Consider the following 24,035-nt stretch of genomic DNA (forward strand, 5'->3'; position numbering starts at 1 on the left):
GAGTCCCATTTTAAAAGATCCACTCAAATATCTCAAAGATACTACGTTAATTCGAAAAGTGTTTCAGAACAAAAGTTTTGTAATTTTGAAGGGAACATGCCGTTGGATGCCGTTGTCAGGGCAAGATCACTTTGAATTTTTTAAATGGAACTCTCAATTTTTCATTCACATATTCTTGCAGCTTATCTCGAGAGCTTTCCAAAACACTAATTAAGTTCATTTTCATTAAGTAATGAAAGTATCGCCGACATTAGCATTACGCAAGATGTCCAATCAAAGTCATTAGAGATTGTTTCTCTTGTTTTCATTTTTGCATTGAAAATTCATTTTTATGTATATACCTTGATCTTAACAAATGTTATTCAGGACATGATCTTGAACAACATTCAAGAGATTTTGGCCGCCGGTAATGTCGGCAGTACTGTAATTTTCAAGCCTTATAATTCGCAAAGTACTTAATGAAAATGAACTTAATTAGTATTTTGGAAAGCTCTCGAGATAGTCACAAGAATATATAATGAAAAATTCCATTTAAGGATTCCATTTAAAATTCAAAGTGATCCCATAAAAAATAACTTTATTGTAGTGTTTTGAAAAGCTCTTGACAGTTATTAGATTCTGAAATCAAAAATAGGGTATGCATTTAAAAAAAATCGATGTGATCTTGATCTGACTTTGGCGATGCCATCCAAGGTCAAACTGATAAGATCAAAATAGATTTTTTTGAACCCAATTTTTGTCTGAAATATTTTTCTATAAAAAAGTGATTCCATAAAAAATTCAAAGTGATCTTGCTGACTTTGACAATGCTACCGAAGATCAAATCAATAATACCATCTTATGTTCTCCACAAAACTTTCGTCTGAAACACTTTTCGATTTAACGCAGTGTTTCTGAGATATTTGAGTGGTCTTTTAAAATAGAACACTATATATATATGTACATATAGTATACAGAGTGTTTTAGAAATAGTTGGTCAAACTTCAAGAGCATATTCCATTTATAATAAGGATGAAAAAAAGTCATATAAATATTGGTTCGGAAACGCTTCCTTTCCAAATTATAAATATTTTTTTATTATATATTTATACTTATATATTTTATTTTATACTTATATCTATATCTTATTTTATACTTATATCTATACTTTATTTTATACTTATATTTATTTTTTATTTTATATTTATATCTATATTTTTATTACAAAATTTGCTGAAAATAATTTCCTTCCGCATCGATGCATACTTCGCATCGATGTCGTAGACGTTCAAAAATTCTTGGAGTATTTTTTCACACGCAGCGATAATTTCGGAATACTTCCACAGTAGCAACAGGAATATCATACACGAGGATCTTAAGGTGTCACCATAAAGAAAAATCCAAAGGATTCAAATCAGAAGAATGTTTAGGACCAAGCAATGGATCCTCCTCTACCAATCTATTGATGTAATTATTATTCAATTCTCGAGCAATGCGGCTGAAATGTATTGGAGCTTCATACGTGAACCATATTTGATTGCGTATCTGTAATGAAACATCTTCTAATATTAGAGGGAATTGCGTTTCCAAAAATTGTCTGTTTTACCATTAAGTATAAATAGAAAAATTGGTCCAAGAAATCTTCAATAATACTAGTCCATTGCACAAAAACGTAAGTATAAAATAAAATATAGGTATAAGTATAAAATAAAACAATGTTTATAACTTGGAAAGGAAGCGTTCCCACGTTTATATGACTTTTTTCATCCTTATAATAAGAGGAATATGCTTTTAAAGTTTGGCTAATTATTTTTGTAACATCTTGTGTGTGCGCGCGCGCGCGTGTGTGTGTGTGTGTGTGTGTGTGTGTGTGTGTGTGTGTATGTGTGTGTAGATTATTTCTTTTCAAGATTTAGTATATTGATTTATTTTTTTAAACTTACTTCGGGTAATCTGACAAGAAGATCATGAAATCGACCCGGCTGTTGAGGAGCGCTGTGCTCGACAAAACTTCGCAGACAGCTCATGTACCGTTCTTGTATTTGTTCTAATTCCAATGTACTTCCTCGTGCTAAGAAAAATAAGCGAAATTAGTTGAAATATGTGTTTGATATATTTCAGAAATTGGGGAAGTCAAATCATTATAACTGCAAATTGCAATTGAAATGTTGCATATATTCTGATTTAATTTTTCATTTCTTTCTATAAGTGATTTCATCAATACGAGATAATAAAGCAGTAGTATACTCGAGAAGAATGTGATCTATATGAAAAAATAAGTTGAAAACGTAGAATAAAATTTTATGAAGCTTTGTTTTAAGAAAATCAATATTAAATATTCGCCATTAAGTACGCGTGCACTTAACATGTCTCGATTTAATGCATTTCTAGACTAGTATCTCTGTTCGTATTTATTATTGTATATTAATCTTTAAACCGTACACGTCCCTTGAGCACCTACTAATAGTACACAGATGCGAATTGGGATTTGACATATTTAATTGCAAGTCTTTCTTGAGGATAAAAACAAAAATTTGTTTAAAACTACTCTTTTCTGAGATATAATTTTCTCCGATGGTATCACTTAAATTTAATGAAAAAGCATATTTAACATTGGGATAAGCCGCGATAATTATTCATGCGCAAGTGTTAGCAAATTTTTATGGTGCGAATTCGCACTAGCATATTGTTTGAATTTAAATAATCGAGAATAAAACAAGATATTTATATACATCAAAAATTATTTTATAAATAGTTGAAAATATTGTTCATTCAAATAGACAATTCTGCTCTTCGAAGTAAATTTTTATGAATGCTATCTAATGTGTTCTAGTACTTTAATTTATCTATCCGTACCCGCCGGTGAAGGTATATTTAAAGTCGATTTTATGATTAAATCGTCATAAGTATTTGTTCTCGCGGAATTTGTCGGTGTGAGACAATAGACACGTACGCACATATATCCGGATGTAATATATAGCCAAGTCTGCCAAGATCATATATTACTATTTGTGTGCTACATTAGTTCAATAGAATTAGAATTTCACCAAAAAAAAATTGTAAACCAGCATTCTCTGTATAAAAATCTTCGGAAGGCCATCAGAAAAGAAATGCATGTTTGAAATTTGTATAGGAAATATGCGAAAAAAATCGAATAGTTGCAAAAAGCTTATTTTTCGCATACGAAAGATATTGTTTGTATGGAAAAAAATTTCATATGAAAAATGTAGATATTCAAAATACCTATAAAATGAGGATTGTTAAAAAAAACCTGTTTTTTTAACAACCCTATTTTTAAACAAAAAATTTTGTTTTTTTTTTATTTGGAATGTTTGATTTATTTTGTATTTTTTGAGCAACAAAAAATATGTTTTAAATAAGAAAAAAACGTGTTTTTTTTTGTTTAAAAAGTTTTTTGTTGCTTAAACAAACAAAAAATATTATGTGAATATTTGAAGCTAAAAAATAATAAATAACTGAAAAAAATCAGTTATTTTTATTTATTATTATTTTTATTTTATATTACTCCTGATATGTTTCTTGTGTGAACGTCATTGAGCGCTTTTCCAAAGTGCAACACGAATTTATTATCGATCTTATTGATCCTGTAAATCGGATTGATAAATCAAGAGTACTAGTTCATATTATCCTGCAGTCATGCCTGACGTTATATACTACCGAGCAAAAACTCCATTCGAAATTTATCTGAGGAAGCCATTAAATATGTTAAGCCAATAACATGATGGCTTGCGCTAAAAAATAATATTAATATTGTTACATTCGACTTAGTAGCACAATTCCATACAGCAGTTGCTTCTTCTGCTGGCACAGAAAGATTGTTTTCAGCTTTTAGATTAGTGCACCACAAAACTAACAAAGTTAGGCACTGAAAAAGCTTCAAAATTAGTAACAATTTTAAAGGCATTGAACAAAAAAATAATTTAATTGAACATGAATATTGAGAATTGAGATTGTATAATCTGATCTTTTTTGAAAGTTTTTATAGTTTTTACAGTTATTAGTAGAAAAAAACTACTACTGAATGTAGTTTATACTTTATTAAAAGATTGATGAATTTTATTTTATTTTATATGTTTATAGTCTATATTTATGTAGTAGTACTAGTAGTAATATGTATATATAAATAAATAAAAAAATTTTTTGCAACATATATATTATTTTTTGTTTCTTTTTTACAATTTCTTTTCCAAATCACATATTTTAATTGCAGTGTTTTTAAACAATTTTAAACAATAGTTTAAAATTGTTTGAAACAAAAGTGTTTTAAACAATAAGCCCAGTGTTTTAAACATGTTTTAAATAAATCGTTTTAAATGTTTTGTTTAAAACATAACAATCCTGAAAATGAGTCGTGGAAAATTAAGATCTATTAGTTAAGCAGAAAAAAAGTAAAAATCACCGAAAAAAGCCTTTTCTTTACTCGTTTTCTATTTATCAAGATTTAAACACAAAGCTTTGAAATTCTTGTAAAATATAGTCTTCGTGAAAAAATCTAGCCCTAAACAAGCCTGAAATTCATTAGTTTTTGCAAAAAGCCATTCGTTCACTAAAAACTTGTCTGCGGAAAACTTCATTTTTCTCATCTTTGAGCAGTCGCACAGCAATTTAACAGGGTGATTTTGCTAAGCTTCTACACTATCACGTACACTTATTGTTAGTAATAAAACGATTTTTTGCAGTTAAATTATACTTAAAATGACTTTGGATATCTTTCTTTCATAAAAAAAAATAGAATAATTCCGTTATCCAATGTCCAATAGTCGTGTGAAGCATTCAATAGTTGACATTTTTCTACGAATTTAAAAAAAAATTATCCTCCGATTGTTAGGAGTCGAGAAAATAATTTAAAAAAAATAATAATAATAATACTTTATTGTATTGCATCATCTTACAAATTAGATTTACAGTTAGTCGTACATATAGAAGTAATAACAGCAAAGTGCAAGCAAATGGCAAGGTGACAGCAATACTGCTAGATGTATAGCATAACGAGTTATAAATTTGATTTGCATCGACAATGTTAACTGTGAGATAAAATGAATTGAGCATCAGAAGAATGAAAAAAAGAAAGAAAAGAGGAAGATCTAATATCAGGAAGTAAGAAGTTGTAGAATTTGGGCGCGGTGAAAGAGAAAGAGGCACGAAATTTGACTGAGCGGTGAGCGGGAAAAGAATTACTGTAACGAGTTACAGGTAATGAAGTTCAGAGTGAAATTCGTAGTTAAAATGTAAAAGAAATTAAAATGTATACATATCATGAAGATATGATAGAGTATTGGAACGTAGAACATTAAAAACCATACAACATAGATGAAGGATGAAATGCTGCTTACTATTTAGCCAGCCAGATCGTTTGAATAACGGAGTGATGATCAAATTTACAATTATCATACGCAGGCAGCAGTTTTGCACGCGCTGAATGCAATTCAAGAGTTGACTAACTGAGTATATAAACAATATCAACTAAGGAAATAAGGAAAGAATGAATTATTGAGAGAGATCAAGTTTTTATGAGACGGTGAGAATATGTCGAAGTGGAGTACAAAAGATAAAGATGTAAATAACATTTAAGAGTGACGTAATGCACAAACGAGAAATCAACATAAGCCAAGAATAAGAGCAACAGAAGGAGTACCGGGGGATTAGAGTGAAGAGAACATTAAAGGATTGAACACGAGATAGTAGTGCAGAGGAATCATAAGTAGATATTGGAATTTAGCGGGATTTAACGTCAGACCGTTGGATAGAAACCAGTCAGCGATGAGCTCAAGGTCATGATTTAAATTAGCTGAAGAAACGATTGCAGTGGAAAGAGAAAATTACTTCACGAAAAAAACATTATTTGCATACATATACAACCTCGCTAGCGGAAGAACAACAAGATTTGCAAATATGCTGAAGAATAGAGAAGAAACACTAAGGATAGAGCACTGAAACATAGGACAAGGCGCGAAGAGAGGAAAAGACGGAAAGAGAATTATACTTTTAATTACTACTCTTTGAGAGCGATCAAAAAGGAAGGAACTGATAAGTCGAGTCAGATTCAGAAAAGCCGTAAAAAATCATTGACTCTGTCTCTAATTTTTGTGACTTTAATTTTTAAGATTAAGAGTTCCATTTAGTACCAATTTGTCAAGGAAGAATGAATTTACTGTTAAAGAATTCTTGAATTTTTTACTGCCAAAAAAAGTTTGTTTAAAATCATTGGAAAATTTAGGAACGCGAGCGAGGCAGTACGCCGGGCGAAACCGGCGCGTGGTGGAATGGGAAAGACCGAACCGCTCGCGCGTCTAATTTCATGTGTTAAAATTTGCTATAAACTTATTCTCAGCAATAAAAATTGACGTAGAAACATGATTTTTTTTTAATCTGGGATAGCTTGACAAGGTATTAATAAATAATTAGCCAAATGTTTCAAAGTAATTATCAGCAAAGTAATTGTAATCATGAAATTTTTCTAATTTTTTGAATTTTTAGTTTCTTTGCTTATTACTAAAAAAATCATTGAGTATACTTCAAAGAAACTGATTTTCAGCAAAAAATGTTCCCTAAGACATTGTAATTTTTCATTAAAATGTAAATCCATATAGCACCGATTATTGTGAAAACTTTTCAGAAATGTTTCAACCTTTCACTCATATGCAACAATTCTAAAAGATTTCTGCAATATGTCATGCATGAAATATGCAGTAGCGCGTTAACCTAGCTTTTGGGACTTGAGCTCTAGAGCATTGAAATGTTAGGAGTGCCACAATTTAAAAAGTAAATGTAAATCCAAGGTTAAACAACATTGTTTTATAATAATAATTGTCCCTGTTCCTAAACATATCATAATAGTTAAATGGATAAAAGATCAAAGCTTCAAGCTTTCACCAGTAGATCTATTCTACAACTCTTGATAAAAATTTCGTTATTGTATAATACCGTAATGCAGTTTTTTATCATGATGAAAAAGCAGCGCAATGACGTTATAATGAAACTTGCGTTAAGAATAATAAAATAGTCCTGCAGCACTGTTTTGTAAGAACAATGTAGTAATGACGTAATAATATTATATTTCATGACGGTAGCAATAATAAAGAGTTTGAATAAATTACACGTTTAGTATTGGAAATAGGCATTTCTTCGAGGGAGCACTTAAAGAGCTCTTGGGCACAAATTTTGTTAATGTGGCTTTGGAAATATGACATATACAAGTCATCGCTCATACAATGATATACATAAGATCTCGAGGAGAGCATAATTGATAGTTTAAATTTTCCAATAGGATTTTATTATCAGTATGTTGAAGACATTGTCGCAGCAATCCCTAATGTGTGTGATTACAGATCAAATTTTACAATCTTTTAACTCGATTTACCTAAGATTGCAATTTACAATAGAAGTTGGAGGTGATACAATTAATTTTTTAGATACAACCATTTTAATAAAAAATGATAAAATAATGTTTGATTGATATTGAAAACCTTTTTTCTTAGGCAGATATTTGAACTTTTTGTCTAGACATCCGCTTTCACAAAAAAAAAGCGTTGTCATGGCATGATTGACAGGATATTTCTTCTTTCTAATTTAGTTTTTCATTAAAAAAATTTTGAATTGATTATAAAAATCCTACTGAATAATGATACCTTTAGATTATTTTTAAAACCATTGGTTTTAATTTTAAAATCATTTCACAGAGACTTAAATAGCACATAAACAATAAAGAAGAAATAAACTGTAAATATTCAACAAAAAATTGATTTGATTCACTATTCCGTATGTCAATAAAATTTCTGAGAAATTTAAGCAAATGATCAATGGCACAGTATCAAAGATTGCATTTTACAGCGTTAACAAACTGCTTTGATTAGAGTTCACAAAGATGTTACCAATCAGTGCACAAAGTAATGTGGTGTATAAAGTAGCCTACAAAGAATGCGAAGCAATCGTATGTGGGGCAAACAAGCAGATAAATCAAGATACGTATCTAAGTATTTGAATATCGTAATGGCTAGAAAAACGTCAGTTAGCTTAATGATCACAGACCATAAGTTACAACACGACTATGAATTTGATTAGAATAATGTGCGGAAACAGAGAAAGAAATTTTAATAAAAGATTGACTTCCAAAATATTACACATTAAAACACAGAAAATGAATCTAAATTTACAAACAGATACACAATTTTTTGATCACGCTTATTTCGGTTCTCGAAACCATCTAGAATTTTGTTTATGACTTAAAACATGACTTTAATCCTCGTTAGTTATGTATCAGTGATGACGTAACATTATTGTTGCTTAGTAATCGACATGTCAACCACTTTCATGAAATGAGATGCCTTGCACATAACCGAAACAATTATTCACATTTTTAATATTAATTTGACGAAGAATGTTTGCCTATTACTTATTTAATTTCGTAATGTGCACTGGTAACTATTAATGTAATTGTATAAATCTGTTTGCAATTTAGCGATTATTCATGCTCTCTTTCTCGCGCGTTTTTGCAAACATACAAAGTTACTATTGACTGTTATTGCTTAATTCGTAATATTATAGTGTGACTTGTGGAGCTTTCTTTGTTTTATCAGATTAACTTATGATATACTATATAATTATGATGGAACATAAGGAAACATTGCAATAAAGCGGATGGTTGGCACTAGGGTTGCACGGATTGCAGGAGAGTTTAATATATAATTAATATATAATTAATTTATTTCGTTGAAAATGACTTAAAACAAGTCGAAACGCGTACGAAAATGAATAGATGTCGAAGAAATAATATTATATATATTGAATATCTACTGTTATATTAGCGCATCAACTACCGCGCAGATTCCTATTTCCCTATATAATTTGTACTTTAATTTGTCATATGTTTTAACAGAAATGTTCTAAAATCTATTATATGCAATAAATTGAAAAACATATTTAAACAGAACAAAAAATCATCATGATGTTAAAGTGGCTCCAAAATGTCTACTAACATTTTTTTATCACGTTTAATGTCATTTTGATGTTATCGTGAGCTGTTTTACTTTAATTGCGAAAAACTTTTGTATATGAATGTAACTTTTGTATATTATGTGGAAACTGGAAAGTGTAAGTGATTTTTTTAATAATGATTATGTGCTTGTACATATAATATGATTAATTAATCAAAGTAGTTGGCGGTATAATTATCTTTTTTAAGAAATATTTTAAGTTTATTTCAACAAGTTTTGTAATCTGTAAACAGATCACAAAATTCTTATTAAACTTTAAATACATACTTCAGAAATTAAATTTAATGGTATGTTTAATTGATACTTAAATAATATTTAAATTTATATGTCGACATAAAATTTTCGTTGCTGTAATAGGAAATAATAAAATATTAAATACAACACTCTCAGTCGGTATCTGCGTTCTCGTGACATATATATACTTGATATATTATATCTGAAGATTAAAAATCTATGTATTTTATCTTTGCGACGTATTTTTCGACTAATTATCATCTTAATCTTGTTTCGTAAAAGTGGATAATATTTGTCACATTGACTAATCCTAATTTATTTTTTATCAATATGCAACGTTGTTTTGTCCCGGTAAAAAATTTTTCATAAATATGTATAAATATGTATAAACATACATAAATATTCATAAACATGTATAATCATATATGAAATATGTCTATACATGTTCATACATTCCTCTTTCTTTTATAAAATTACTTTTTAATGTAATAGAAATAAATAGTAATATAAATAGGAATGTAAAAACATAAAAAATAATTAAAGGGATCATTTTCGCATTGTTCGTTTTAGAAAAAAACAAATTTGAAGAAATGTAAAAAAATTATTTATGTAATTATTTATAAAATTATGCATAATTTATATGGCCCATAGGATAACTCCAGCATATATGCACTTAACAAAAACTTAATTTACTAAATATTATTTACTATTTTTAAGATAAATGGATTATATCAGTAAAAACTTTGTACACTGTCTATCAATATAAAACAAATATTAGAAATCTGAAATACTTACTTTTCGTGTTAAAGAATTTTTTGAAATTTTTACATTTTTGCCGTATATCCCATAGAAATATGGCTATAAATGGGATATATGGCTATCCATAAAGAAGAGGGGGTATGTACGGCTGACGAAATATTATTAAAGATCATCAACTCTGGACAAATTTTCGGCGGTATAAAAAGGGTCTCAAGAGCCCGAAGATAATTAAAGAATGCTGACATTATCGATAATTGATATAAATTTGCTATTAACATAAACATTCCATAAATATGCATACTTGTAAAGCTATAATATCCTGTATATTGCAAAAAAATTACAATTTTTTCTCTGTAGTTATTATCTCTGTTAATAATTAATCGAATTTTACATCGATGATAACAAAAATCACAATTTTAAAGAAAAAGTAAGTATTATTGAATTCTAAATGATCATACATACGTCTATTAATAAATCATAAAATTAATACAATATTATTAGTTTTTAACTCTTAATCACTTCAATATTCACAAGGATGCAAACTCCCATAAGAATCAGTCTTTAATAGTATCTCGTCGGTGATACGGCTAATGAAAAAATACAAATAACGCTTATAAATAAGACATAAAATGATACAATAACTTATAAAATATGTTGTATAAGAAAATTTTATTAAGAAATAAGAATAATAATTATGCCCTAGTCGAATGGATAAACTATGCTTTCGTGCTAACTTGTCATTCTATGTTTGTGTTACAGAGTTCCCGCTTGTACTAAAATGGCGCGCGTCTCTTCTCGTGACTCTTGCGTGCCGTCGCATTCCCTGTCATTGTGTTTTCTGTTCGTGTACAAGTAATAATTCTTTCTTCTTTGGAGTTAATTTCTGAGGATTTAACATGCCAAAATGCGTAGGCGTTACTCACCCTTCTTTCAAGAAAGCGAATACACAACATTGAAGAGTCACACGAGAAATTTCATAGCGATTGTCACATAATTTCTTTAAGGGAGAAGGATCGCTGCACAGAGCTTCGGGAGACTCATCTAATAACATTAGGTAGGATTTGTAGAAGTCTTGAGTGTTTTTTTAAATTTTCTTAAGTGATGCGAGATCCAGGCGCCTGACGAGGCACCGACGGATCTTAAAGAACCTGCAAATCTATCTCCATCCGAAGATATGGCAACGTTCTCGAGCCCTGCAGGCATCCATTACTCATCTTAGACAAACAGATGAGCAAACGGTCCTTTCCGGTCCGAATAGCGAATCAGATATATTTCCTATTTATCAGGATCTATTCTCAAGGGAATCAGAACAGTAGACATAACCGACTACTCGCTATTATTATATTTACTGGTAGCTGCTTCTCCATCTTTGTATTTTATTTAGACTAACAATATTGTTTCTGTTGCCTCTCCAGTGACGGTGATCCTTGAGAATGGACAAGATGATTTTATTCTAAAACTACTCGGCGAACAAGCGCAAACACCTGTAGCGACGGCTTGGCTACCGATTCAGCACTGCCAAGACAGAAATAAGTTCAAGTCTCAAAATGTATCAAGGAATTATCTCCTTATCAAACACGAGCCGAAGGGAGATCTAGTCTTTCTTAACCCTTCAAAGGTTAATTAAAAGATTTTACCCAATATGGGTGCCATGGTTATCACTAGAGATAAGCATTAAATCTCAGGCCCAACGGGGTGCATAATGCACTCAACTCGGGGATGTCAGCTTGCAGGTTTGAAATATGTACATGCATCATCAGTAAGGCCGCTATCATAAGATCGCTAAGGGCTTTCGCCTATTGACAGATCTATTATTTTTCTCAAGCAAGACATTCATTACCTCCTCGTTCAATTTTCTAGAAAAATCTGACGTAACTCTGATTGATGATTGTTTATTCGGCAACAATTTGGCAGAGGAAGTTAATGCGGCACAGAAGTAGTCGTAAAATGTTTAAAAAGGCGCCGCAATTATCTAGCCAATAGTCGAGACAACCGGCGACTCAACGTTTCAAACAATTGAATTATCAATCTCTTCAAGAGCCTCAGAGAAAGCAGGTAAATTTTCCTCGTTACAAGACTCCTGCGACTCGCCAATTGAGGAGAGGTTTCCATCATTCGAATCGCAGCATCGCCGTCCCGAGCCCGGTCCCGCCGCTAGAAATGATTATATCAATGAATCGCCTAGGCCTTTTTGCGGACCAATAGAGGAAAATATCATCTGATCCTAAGATATTTAAGATAATAAGCGGCTACAAAATTCATTTCGCGATAACGCTCATCTTAATCTAAGAGAACTGATTTTCTCTACAAAAAGTACTGAAAATTGCGATAAAGAGGTCAATCATCTATATCAGAAGAAAGTTATAGTCCTCGCCTAGTTTGCAGCAAATCAATTTCTATCCTCCTCGTTTTTTATAAAAAAATCATCAAGAAAGTCACGATTTATCTTAGATCTTTTTTCAGATCAAGGATCTGAATTCGTGTATTCTTCCTTCCCATTTAAAAATGGAGGAATAGAGTTTTGTGCGTTATATATCTTCACATTCATCCGCGTCCGGTGATTAATATAATATATTTATAAAAAAAAGGTTTCCAATCCGTTATTTACTTAGATAATTGCTTTTAGATACAATAAAAAAGGAATGCCAAGAGAATATGATTGCATCATTAAGCTTACTTGAAGAACTTGGTTTCTTAGTTATCTATTCTAAATCGCAGATTGTGCTTTCTAGAGAACGTAAATATCTGGGGCTTCATTTTTAACTTTAATTTAATCGAGCAATCTGTAGCCATTCTGTTAAATAGAAGATGTGAGTTTCTAGCCCTAATACAGGATATCACAAAAGTAACAATGCTCAATTAGGATATTCGCGGCATGATAGAATTCCTGATCGCGATTTGTCCAGCGGTCTAATACGGAATTCCATATATGAAAAGATTCGAAAGGGAAAAGTTTCTAACTCTCGAAACCAGTGCAAGCTATAATGTATGGATATCAATCCCTTCATATTTAAAAAATGATCTTGAATAATAATATATTTTTCGATGATAATCAAACGAACGTAATCCACCCAAGCTCATATACATACGAAATTTTCTCCGACGCGTCTCTAACAACAGAAGATTCTCTCTAAACAAATGGGAAGCTTCATAACTAGCATGCGCGTGATTGGTGATCGATGGAGGAAAGTTTTCTTTACATCAACGTGTTAGAATTGAAAACCGCTTTTTATGCCCTCAAATCTTCGCTTTCTTTTTTTCAAATCTTCAAATCTGTAATCAATATCTTCCTTCGTATTGACAACACAATCAATCTTTTTTATGTAAACAGATTCGGTTGAATCCAGTCAGTTATTAGAGATATTTAGAAATGGTGCGAAGCACGAAATATCTTTCTATTCTCTTATATGACTTCACTTGACAATTATACGACAGATTTCGAATCGAAGGTTTTAAATATTGACATCGAATAGTCGTTATCAAAATGCGCTTCAAACAAGTAGAAAAAGAATTTGACTCTTTTGAAATAGAATCTTTTTCGCATCGGCGACCAATGCTGAAAATGAAACTATGTCTCCTGGCTCCTCGATCCAGGTTCATGGATAAATGATGCCTCTACATTATCTTGGCACCAATTTCGTTTTTATATCTTTCCTCCATTTATCATAATACCGAAAATTCTGCGCAAAATGTAGACGAGCAGGCCGTGAGAGTCCTGTTTGTGCCTTGATAACCCGCATAATCTGGTTTCTCATGTATCTTCGCTTATTAACTTTCAAACTACTCATACTGCCATCATCTCATTCTTTATTATTATCTTCTCTCAGGACTCCATATGAGAGTCTGCGAGATAGGGAAAAATTTTTCCCTGATAGCAGGGAATTAGTTATCAGGGAAGTGTTCCAATCGCAGGCAGTCCTCTCAGCGACACTAGATACCATCATCGCATCACTTTTCCAACTACAATAAAACAAAACATTGTCACCCATTACGCTCTTAGTGAACGTTCTATTAGAATTAACAGATTCCTTCTTTTCTCATTCTGAATTGGCCAGTTTCTTTTTAACTCAAGAATTTCAATACTTTGGCTCTTATTAATCTAGTCATCTCTAAACACTATACGTTCAGCAATCTCGCTTATTTCCGGAGATTCAATTGGTAATCACATTCCTTATCACGTTTTTGTCATCACTCTTAAATTACAGAAGCATCAATACAAAGTCATTTGGGATTTAGCACTTGTGATTGACAAAACTTTACTCGTACAATTCATTACCATTAGATATCTTAACTAGGAAATTGATTTTAACTAGTCTTAGGATCAAGGTCAACGCACTCAAACGCTCGCGGCCATTAAGAGTCAATATATATACTCTCTAAAGATAAACTTCTTATTAGGACTCCTGAGTACTCAGCTAAGAACTCTGCGTTGACGGTGGCGACACAGAATCAAGCGATTTAGCGAAACCGTCGCATACTCAAGCATGAGCCCATGTCCGTGTTTGGCGAGTCGAGAATGAACAAGACAGCGAGCATCTTCTCGCTTTAATTGCTTGTTTTAAGTGACCGAAATTGCTTTCTTGGCAATCTCGGCCGCTAGGTGTATATCAATAAGAGGCATTCTAAACGTATTTTATATATCTTCTTCATAAACTCGAATAGCAAAAATAATCTAGAAAAATTATTTTAACGAAAAAAAAATATTTCCCTTCACGAAAATCTTTGGAAGATCATCAGAAAAAAAATGCATATGTTTGAGATTTGTGAAGGAAATATGCGAAAGAAAATTGAATAATATATAATAATTGCAAAAAGCATATTTTTCGCTTAAAACGAAAGATATCGATTGTATGGAAAAATTTGATACGAAAAATGTAGGTATTCAAAATACCTACAAAATGAGACATGGAGCATTAAAATCGATCTATTAGTTAAATAGAAAAAAAAATTACTGAAAAAGGCTTTTTTCACTCGCTTTCTATTTATTGAAATTTAAATGCAAAGCTTTAAAATTCTCATAAAATGTAGCTCTCGTAATAACGAAAAAATTTAGCCCTGAATGAGTTTAAAATGATCATTAGTTTTTGCAAAAAGCCATTTGTTCATTAAAAATCTGTTTGCGGAAAACTTAATTTTTGTATCTTTGAGTAGTCGCATAGCAATTTACAGAGGCAATTTTTCTTCTTCAAGAATTGTACTATCACGTACACTAAATAACAAAATGATTTTTTGCAGTTAAACATTTTAAAATAACTTTAAAAAGTGAATATCTTTTTTTCGTATAAAAAAATGGAATAATTCCGTTAATATGCATCATATCAAATAGCCGTGTGAAGCATTCGATAGCTGACATTTTTCTATGAACTTAAAAAAAAGATTATCCTCCGATTATTAACAGCCGAGATAACAATTTTTTTTCAAAAAATCACTGTGTTCTAATTTTTTAAGATTAAGAATTCCGTCTGGCAATTTATCAAAGAAGAATTGAATTTGCTGTTCTTGAATTTTTTGCTGCCGAAAAAGTTTAAAAAACCATTGAAAAGTTGAAGAACGCGAGCGAGGCAGTGCACCAGGCAGAATGAGGGAAGTCGACGCATAGTCGAATGAGGGATATCGGTCCGCTCGGCGATTTGCGCGTATTTGATTTCGTTAAAATTTGTATTTTCTCAGCAATAAATTGATGTGGAAACCTGATTTTTTAAAATCTGGGGTAGCTCGACGAGATATAAACAAATAGCTTAACCAAATATTTCACAAAGTAATTGTAACCATGAAATTTTTAGTTTTTTGTTTCTTAAATTTTTATTTTTTCGGTTTATTACTAAAAAATCACGTATGTGATTTTTATTGAGTATAAAGCGCATCTGATTATTTGATTTTGATTCTGATTTTAAATTTAAGTCACATTAGCTATGTTTCTTTATTTAACATGCTATAAAGTGTCCAATTGGACAATTAAATATATATAAATTATCAATAGAATTATCAATAGAAAATTATTTTTGTGAATTTAATTGCAGATGCAAATATGACATATGTAAATAAATAATTAATAAGTAATTTGCCAAATGTTAGTGCAACTGTTTAAGATGCAAAATATATTTTTTGTATAACACTAATTTATATTTAAAGTTAGTTTTATATTTAAAGCGAAAATTATATCTTCAACACTTACGCTAACATTTGGCAAATTACTTAATTATTTGTTTACATATGTCATATTTGCATTTGCAATTAAATTCACAAAAGCAATTTTCTACTGATCACACGTATATTTAATTGTCCAATTGGACACATTTTACAGTATATTAAATAAAAAAACATAGTTCATGTGATTTAAATTTGTTAATCAGACATTATATACTCAAACGTGATTTTTTTTTAGTAATAAACCGAAAAAATAAAAATTCAAGAAACAAAAAACTAAAAATTGCATTTTACAATTACTTTGCGAAACATTTGGTTAAGCTACAGTATTTATTTATATCTTGTCGAACTACCCCTAGATTTAAAAAATTCATATTTCTACTTCAATTTATTGCTGAGAAAATGTAAGTTTAGAAAATTTTAACATACGAAATGAGACACGCGCGAGTCGCCGAGCGGCCTGATTTTTCTCATTCGACCGCACGCCGGTTTTCCCCACTCCATCCGGTGCGCTGCCTAAGCATATAATATCGGAGAGTAATCTTTTTTTTAATTAGTAGAAAAATATCAGTCAAATGCTTCATACGACTATGATGCATATTAACGGAATTATTCCATTTTTTGTACTTTTTTGTGAAAAAAAAGATTTTCACTTTTCAAAGACATTTTATAATAATTTAACTGCAAGAAATCGTTTTGTTATTAAGTGTATGTGATAATGCAACTCCTGAAAAAGAAAAATCACCCTTGTAAATTGCTGTGCGTCTGCTCAAAGATGAAGGAATTAAGTTTTCCGCAGACAGATTTTTAGTGAACAAATGGCTTTTTGCAAAAACTAATGAACATTTCAGGCTCGTTCAGGGCTAAATTTTTTCGTCATTACAAGATTACATTTTATGAGAATTTCAAAGCTTTGCGTTTAAACCTCAATGAACAGATAGCGAGTGAAGAAAGGCCTTTTTTAGTGATTTTTATTTTTTTTTCTACTTAAATAATAGACCGATTTTAATGCTCCACGTCTCATTTTGTAGGTATTTTGAATATCTGCATTTTTCATATCAGATTTTTTTCCATGTAATCAATATCTTTCATTTTATAAGCGAAAAACATGCTTTTTTGCAACTATTCGATTTTATTTCACATATTTCCGTCACAAGTCTCGAATCTCAAACATAGGCATTTCTTTTCTAATGATCTTCCAAAGATTTTCGTGAAGAGAAATGCTGATTTATAATTTTTTTTCCAGTAAAATTCTAATTGAATTATTCTTGCCATTCAAGTTTATGAAGAAGATATATAACGCGGATGAAAAATAAACAATTAAATATCTCGTAAACTCTTGCGTTTTAATATGGTTTATGCTATTAATGGAAAGGGTACACTATTACTATAATTTATTAAAACTTATATATTATTTAGAATGTCCCGTCTCTTATTGATACATGCCGAGTGGCCGAGATTATTGAGAAAGCATTTTCGATAAGAACGACACGAAATAAGAGACTAGAGTGAGAAGAATGGATTGCTGTCTTGTTTACTCTCGGCGCGCCAAAGATGAGCACACGTATCTGTGTGGACTCATGCTTGTGCGTATGTTACAGCGTCTCACTATGATAAATGGCTGAACTATCACGATAAATGAATAGGTAGGAAAGTGACATTTTGACGACGAAATTTATGTTTCAAATTTATGTCATTTCGTTATTATTTGCTTAATTGTGAAAATGTAACTTATCTTGTACTTATCCAAATCGTAATTATTGATGAGAACTAAGATTATCATAATATATATTATATGGAATTTTATACGTAAAAGCGAATTTTTCACTCGTTTCAACAATTGTCTGACCGTGTTTCTGCTCGGGTATAGGCTTACTTTATGTGTCTTTTACTGACTGTCAAGGGGGGAAGGGACAGTTTTGTTGATTTATTACAAGTGTTATGAAGTGATTTTGTCATTTAGATTTGTCTAAATTATCTTTATTTACAAATGGCATGCAACATAAACGTGTCATTTCTCGCTTCTGACATCACGATTCCATGCCGCAACTACTCAGGAGCCGTAAAATCTCAGCATTAAACCATCCCCTCCCTCCAGGTAGCAAACACAGGTCACTTTGATGTCAAATTCTGGTCATGTTGATATGAATGTCAAGTGATCAAAAATTGACCAACTGATGTTTCCGTCATGTCATTATGACATATTTTGGTCCTGCGTAATTTTCACTTAGCAAATACATAATTCTGATTTTACACTTTTATTTCTCACATTGATTTCTCATTACTGATGCAAATTAAAATATCACTTGTAATAATAGTTTCGTTTCTATGCCAATCATTCATAATTTTAATTAATACATAAAGATATTTAGCTTATGTCTCTGCTGATAGGTATTATTAATATTTGAAGAAATTACATGGAAACAAAATAATACGCTGGTATTTAATAACTTAGTTAGAAAATGATGACAAAGATATTATCGTCAATTTCGAGAGATCGTTTGATCCATGGTGGAAAGAATATAAAGTGAAACATTGCGCATAATGACGACATGCTGGAAATAATCAATTAAATAAATGTTCCCCAATATGCGCTTTCCTGCGTATAATAGCGCTGGTTATATTGGAACAGCCAATCAAATGTTATTCAAATTCACTCTCCTACTGCGCATCCAAGGGAGTACTTCACATTATATTTTTTTCCACCATGGTTCGATCATGACGGACATTTTGTCTCGCTGCGATCTGAGTGTTGTGCGATTTGCGATATGAAAATTTTATTTTTAAGCGCAAGTGTGGCTGTGTTTAATTGTGCTATTTGTGTTTATGCTCTAATGTTTTCCTTTCCCAGTTTATCACATCCTTGCTATTCTTCTTCAAGAAGCGATTGTCCTCGGCTGCGGCAGGATACTTAGCATTCAGTCTGTGATAGATTTTCTAACATGAATAGTCATAAGATTAATATCAATGAAATTAGGCTACTTGATGTAGTTTTCCATAAAACGAAGGAATCTGGTAGAAAAAAGCATTACTTTGCCCTGCGAGTTTATTAATCATTAAAGTTTACGATTATTCAGGTTAGAAAATCCGTCACAGCCACGAAATAAGCAATGCGAATAAGCGCTGCGGTCATATTTTCATGTGAGGCGCGAGCCTGGGTCTGACATGGTTATATGTATGTTAAACTATTTAATAAATTTTACTGCGAATGCTAAGCTATTTCCATACCAGGTCCATATCAGACATAAGACTAGGCCTATGTCAGATTTTTTTATCAGGTTATGGCATGGCAAAGCAGTAGCAAAGTATCGTGGTGCTGGCCAGTATCGTGGCGAGGAAATTTCTGCCAAGGCATACACATGCAATTTATATATGTAACTATTATAAAATCCTTCAATAAATTTCGGCTGTAAATTATTATTTACTACAATATATTTGTCTTAATATGTCATATAATCACAGGTAAAAAATGACAAGTAATAATGTCAACATTGCTAGCTATATGGGCCTCAACACAATGCTAGATCGTAACTGAGATATAAAACGCCAAATTATAATCGTAGATCAACGCACAATATTTTGGGATTATGCACTGACCTACAACTACGACTCAGGTTTCACGATTTAGATACAGCCATCGTTGTGTTGAGTTCAAGCCTATATAGCTAGCAATACTGACATTATTAATTGTCATTTTAACATAAAAATGACAAATGCTATCGGCTTGCTATCTGTGCTGAGACTCTATATAATACTGCTTGAAAAGTCCTAACATGAGATCAAAATGACATTCTCGCGATGTCAATAGTTTGCGGCATTTGACCATCATTAAGATGTCATTAAGATGTCATTTAGTGATATCGTCTATAGTCAGTAAATGACCAAAATTTGACGTCAAAATGATGTGTGTTTGCTACCTGGGCCGTGCGCAATCACTTACTTTTTTACGTTTTACTGATCATCCAGATCTTCGTATTGCGTCCCATCTTAGAATCATATTCGATTACCACTAAGAATCTATAACCAAACACTTGTGACTCCCTACTTATTGTCCAAGTGAAATCTTACAAACCAGCAGATGTCCTCATGATAAGTCACTGGATCTGTAGGAATGCGGAATACGTAGTGATGTATTTTCATTACATGTAGTACTCGTCACGCCGCTACATTATTACCTGTCCAGAAAGGAGTTAATATAGAGCTCATTATATAAACGTTCAGCAGATTGGTCTAGGAATTCTCGAACCTTCGCGAGATTCTATAACTGTCGTATAATTAATCAGAGGAATTTGGCAACGTTTCATAATGTTTCGTTTCATAATGTTAAAAATCAGAGAATTTATTCTCTTTTTTTTTACAGGAGTTAACTCACATATATATATATTCAAGAAATTTCTTTCAAGAATTTCCTTTTTCTTTTCATAGATTCATCTCTAGCTTTTAGTTCTTAGTAATCTTACCACAATACATTCAGTAATGTAAAGTGTTTGTATTTACAAAAAGAAAAATAAATCATGTCACATCTTAGCACAAAGCTATACTAATTAGATGAAGAGATTGTCATTCATTATTCTTTGTCTTGTATTATGTTAAAAAGTATAAAGTACTTTTTTTTTTAGAACTTAGAACTTAGACAAAGCGTGTTCTACATAGTTTATCCGGACGAGACTAGGGCATAATTTTAATTATCTATTACTTCATATATATATTTTTAAAATTAAACGAACGAACTTACCAAGTGAATTTCGATCTTAATTATGCCTGTGTTTCGTCCGAATGGATCATTCTCATCCAAAGCACTAGGCTTTTCTCCCTCCCGTTTCAAGAGGTCTCAGTATGATTTATTTTTTTTCTCTAAACACAATGAAAGGGAATGCAGCGGCGCAAGGTGGTCACGGGAAGAGACACGCGCGCCTTTTATAATTACAAGCGGCAGCTATAAACTCTGTTGGACATGAACATGAACATGGAACCACAACTACATAGTTTATCCATTTGAATGAGATATAATTAAGATCGAACTTCACTTGGTAAGTTCGTTTAATTTTAAAAATATATGAAGTAATAGATAATAATTACAATCTTCCTACCTATATTACAAGTGTTATTACATGAGGTACATATTTCATACGTTTATTACATTTAGTGCACTGAATTCAATCTGAGCACTTTGTATATTTTGCATGTAAATCCCGCCTGCTAAAAATGCAGTATATCCCAAACAAATGAGATATATAAGACAACAAATTAAACAAAGAATACAAAAGCAAAGCACTTGTATTTTACTATACAACATGCTTTATTATTCCTCTATACTTATGTATCAAGAAATAACTATTAAATCTTTTACATGCCCTACAATAATCATTTTACATAGATTATAATTTATGATGTACTACTTATTACAGTGATAAATCGATTCAATTCACAATAAATTCATTGATAGTAAAAAACTGAAAACATAACACAATATACTAATATAACATAAAGGCAACAGAACAGTTGCGGGAAAATTATTCTCACTCCTTCTATTTTTTTCTGACTTCTGCGGCATAAATTCCAGCACGGCGTATTTGCCGGACTCTATATGATTATACATGTTTTTGAATATGTATGTTTATACATATTCATGTATGAAAAATGTTTTATCGAGATATAATTTAATTTCCAGAAATTCTCTCCACTGATCATCTAACCGTAATGCGAGTAACTTATTAAATTATTCTAGAAAAAGATTTAGCAAAAAGATTGTTAAGACAATCGTATATCTTCGCTTAATATGCATTATTTTAATTTAGATTAAATTCTTTGTTAATTTTACGCACTTACATCTGTGTCGATTCTTAAATGCTCTTTTGTGATTTTTGAAATTATAATTGTATAATAAAAGTTCTATATAAATATATATTACAATACTTCATACATATAATCAGATAACTTTGAGAAAATTTTAAAACATATATCTATACACATACTTTCCATGATCCTTCAAATATTATGAATGCAAAATTTTATTGTCTATGGAAAAAAACATTATTCTTATGTTATTCGTATATATTAAAGTACTACCGTTTGGAAAAATTAAAATCTTTAATTTTATACTGATAATTTCATACATTGAAATGCCTGAATTGTGAAAATCTGACATATTTTTTTAGAATTAAAAAAATATCGCAGCTTATGTAAACTTTTGTTAGTCAGACACGTATTCCATACTCAAACGTGATTTTTTAAATAATATAAACAAAGAAGATAAAAATTCAAAAAACAAAAATCTCTAAAAATTTCGTGATTACTTTGCGAAACATTTGGTTAAACTATTTATTAATATTTCGTCGAGTTACCCCAGATTAAAAAAAAATCATGTTTTTACGTTTATTGCTAAGAAAAGTAAGTTTAGCAAATTTTAACGCACGAAAGATACGCGCGAGCGGCCCGGTCTTCCCCACTCCATTGCACGCCGGAGTCCCCCACTTCGTTCGGCCTGCTGTCTCGCTCGCATTCCTCAACTTTCCAATGGTTTTAAACAAACTTTTTCGGCAGCAAAAAATTCGAGAATTTTTTGACAGCAAATTCAATCAATTCTTCCTCGACAATTGGTGCCAGATGAAACTCTTAATTTTAAAAACTAAAACACACAGTGATTTTTTTTTTTAATTTATATTAATTTATATATTATTATCTCGGCTCCTAATAATCGGAAAGTAACTTTTTTTTTAAATTCGTGGAAAAATATTAGCTGTCGAATGCTTCACATAGCTATTTGATATGATACATATTAACGGAATTATTCCATTTTTTTACGAAAAAAAAATACTTTTTAAAATTATTTTAAAATGTTTAACTGCAAAAAATCGTTTTGTTATTAAGTGATAGTGCAATTCTTAAAGAAGGATAAATCCCATATAAATTGCCATGCGATTGCTCAAAGATAAAGAAATTAAGTTTTCTGCAGACAGGTTTATTAACGTATATACTTGAGGCACGTACACATATATTCAGAAATAAGTACCGAACCGGTGCAAAAGTATCATCGGTCGTAAAAACGAAACCCTTTAAGCCTATTCTACAATGTGTTCTTTGTTTTCTGTTTCTTGCTTTTTACCTTTTGTTTTTTTCTCCTTTGCAACCGTTTTATCGACAATTATATTTCTTATTATATACTTCTTGTTTCTTTCGAAGTTTATTAACTTTTATTTCGGGCGATACAAAAAAACCGGATAAGAAGCAAAAAGATGTAAAGAAGTAAAAAGCAAGAAACAGAAAACAAAAAACACATTGTAGAAACTTTTAATCTGTACTCTAATTAATTTGTAATTTGCGATTCATCATTTAAACCATTGCTATCAGCAGATGTAATAGAAATATTTAAAATTTAAGCATAATAGCGATGGACAATAAATATGCATATATTCGAAATAATATTTGGAATACAAGGAATTGCTAATAAGACGCGCGAGCGATTGCGAAGCGGAAAAGTCGAGGGGTTATCCCGCAGACACGAGGCATGTCGCGCGCGCTAACAGCTTACTAATAAACTGTACAATTTTTAATACTTAAAGGCGTGACGACAATTATTTGATTAACCTGACCTGTCTCCAAGTTTCCAAAAACAAAGTTTCGTATAAAAAAATTTTATTCTACATTTTTGTAGTTCTATTCATTTTTTCGTGTATTCAATCTCTTCCCTGTTGTACCGCCCGATTGTATTATACCAATTTATAAACATGTTCTGTAAATCAAATTTAATTGAAATCTTATTAAACAAAAGTTTACATTAAGATCTCATGGAAAAATGCATGCGTGCATAGTTGTTTTTAAAAAGTATTTTGAAAACTTACATTTCGTGTCTCCAATTGTAGCGTTGGGAAGAAGATAAGTTTATATTATTATATATATATA

General features: G+C 31.0%; 1 protein-coding gene across 2 annotated transcripts in view; it reads right to left on the bottom strand.

The window, feature by feature from the left end:
• LOC108688372 (hormone receptor 4) overlaps positions 1–24,035 on the bottom strand; it is a 183,613-nt gene that overhangs the window by 1,268 nt on the left and 158,310 nt on the right. The window contains exons 10-11 of one of the 2 annotated variants that reach the window (XM_018194611.1): positions 23,975–23,983; positions 1,923–2,050 (exon numbers count right to left, since the gene is read on the bottom strand). In XM_018194611.1, coding sequence (XP_018050100.1) covers positions 1,923–2,050; positions 23,975–23,983 — 137 coding nt within the window. The remainder of the gene's footprint in view (positions 1–1,922; positions 2,051–23,974; positions 23,984–24,035) is intronic. The other variant, XM_018194612.1, reaches the window with a different exon arrangement.

This window comes from Atta colombica, unplaced genomic scaffold (genome assembly GCF_001594045.1).
Source record: "Atta colombica isolate Treedump-2 unplaced genomic scaffold, Acol1.0 scaffold23, whole genome shotgun sequence".
Taxonomy (NCBI): Eukaryota; Metazoa; Arthropoda; class Insecta; order Hymenoptera; family Formicidae; genus Atta; species Atta colombica.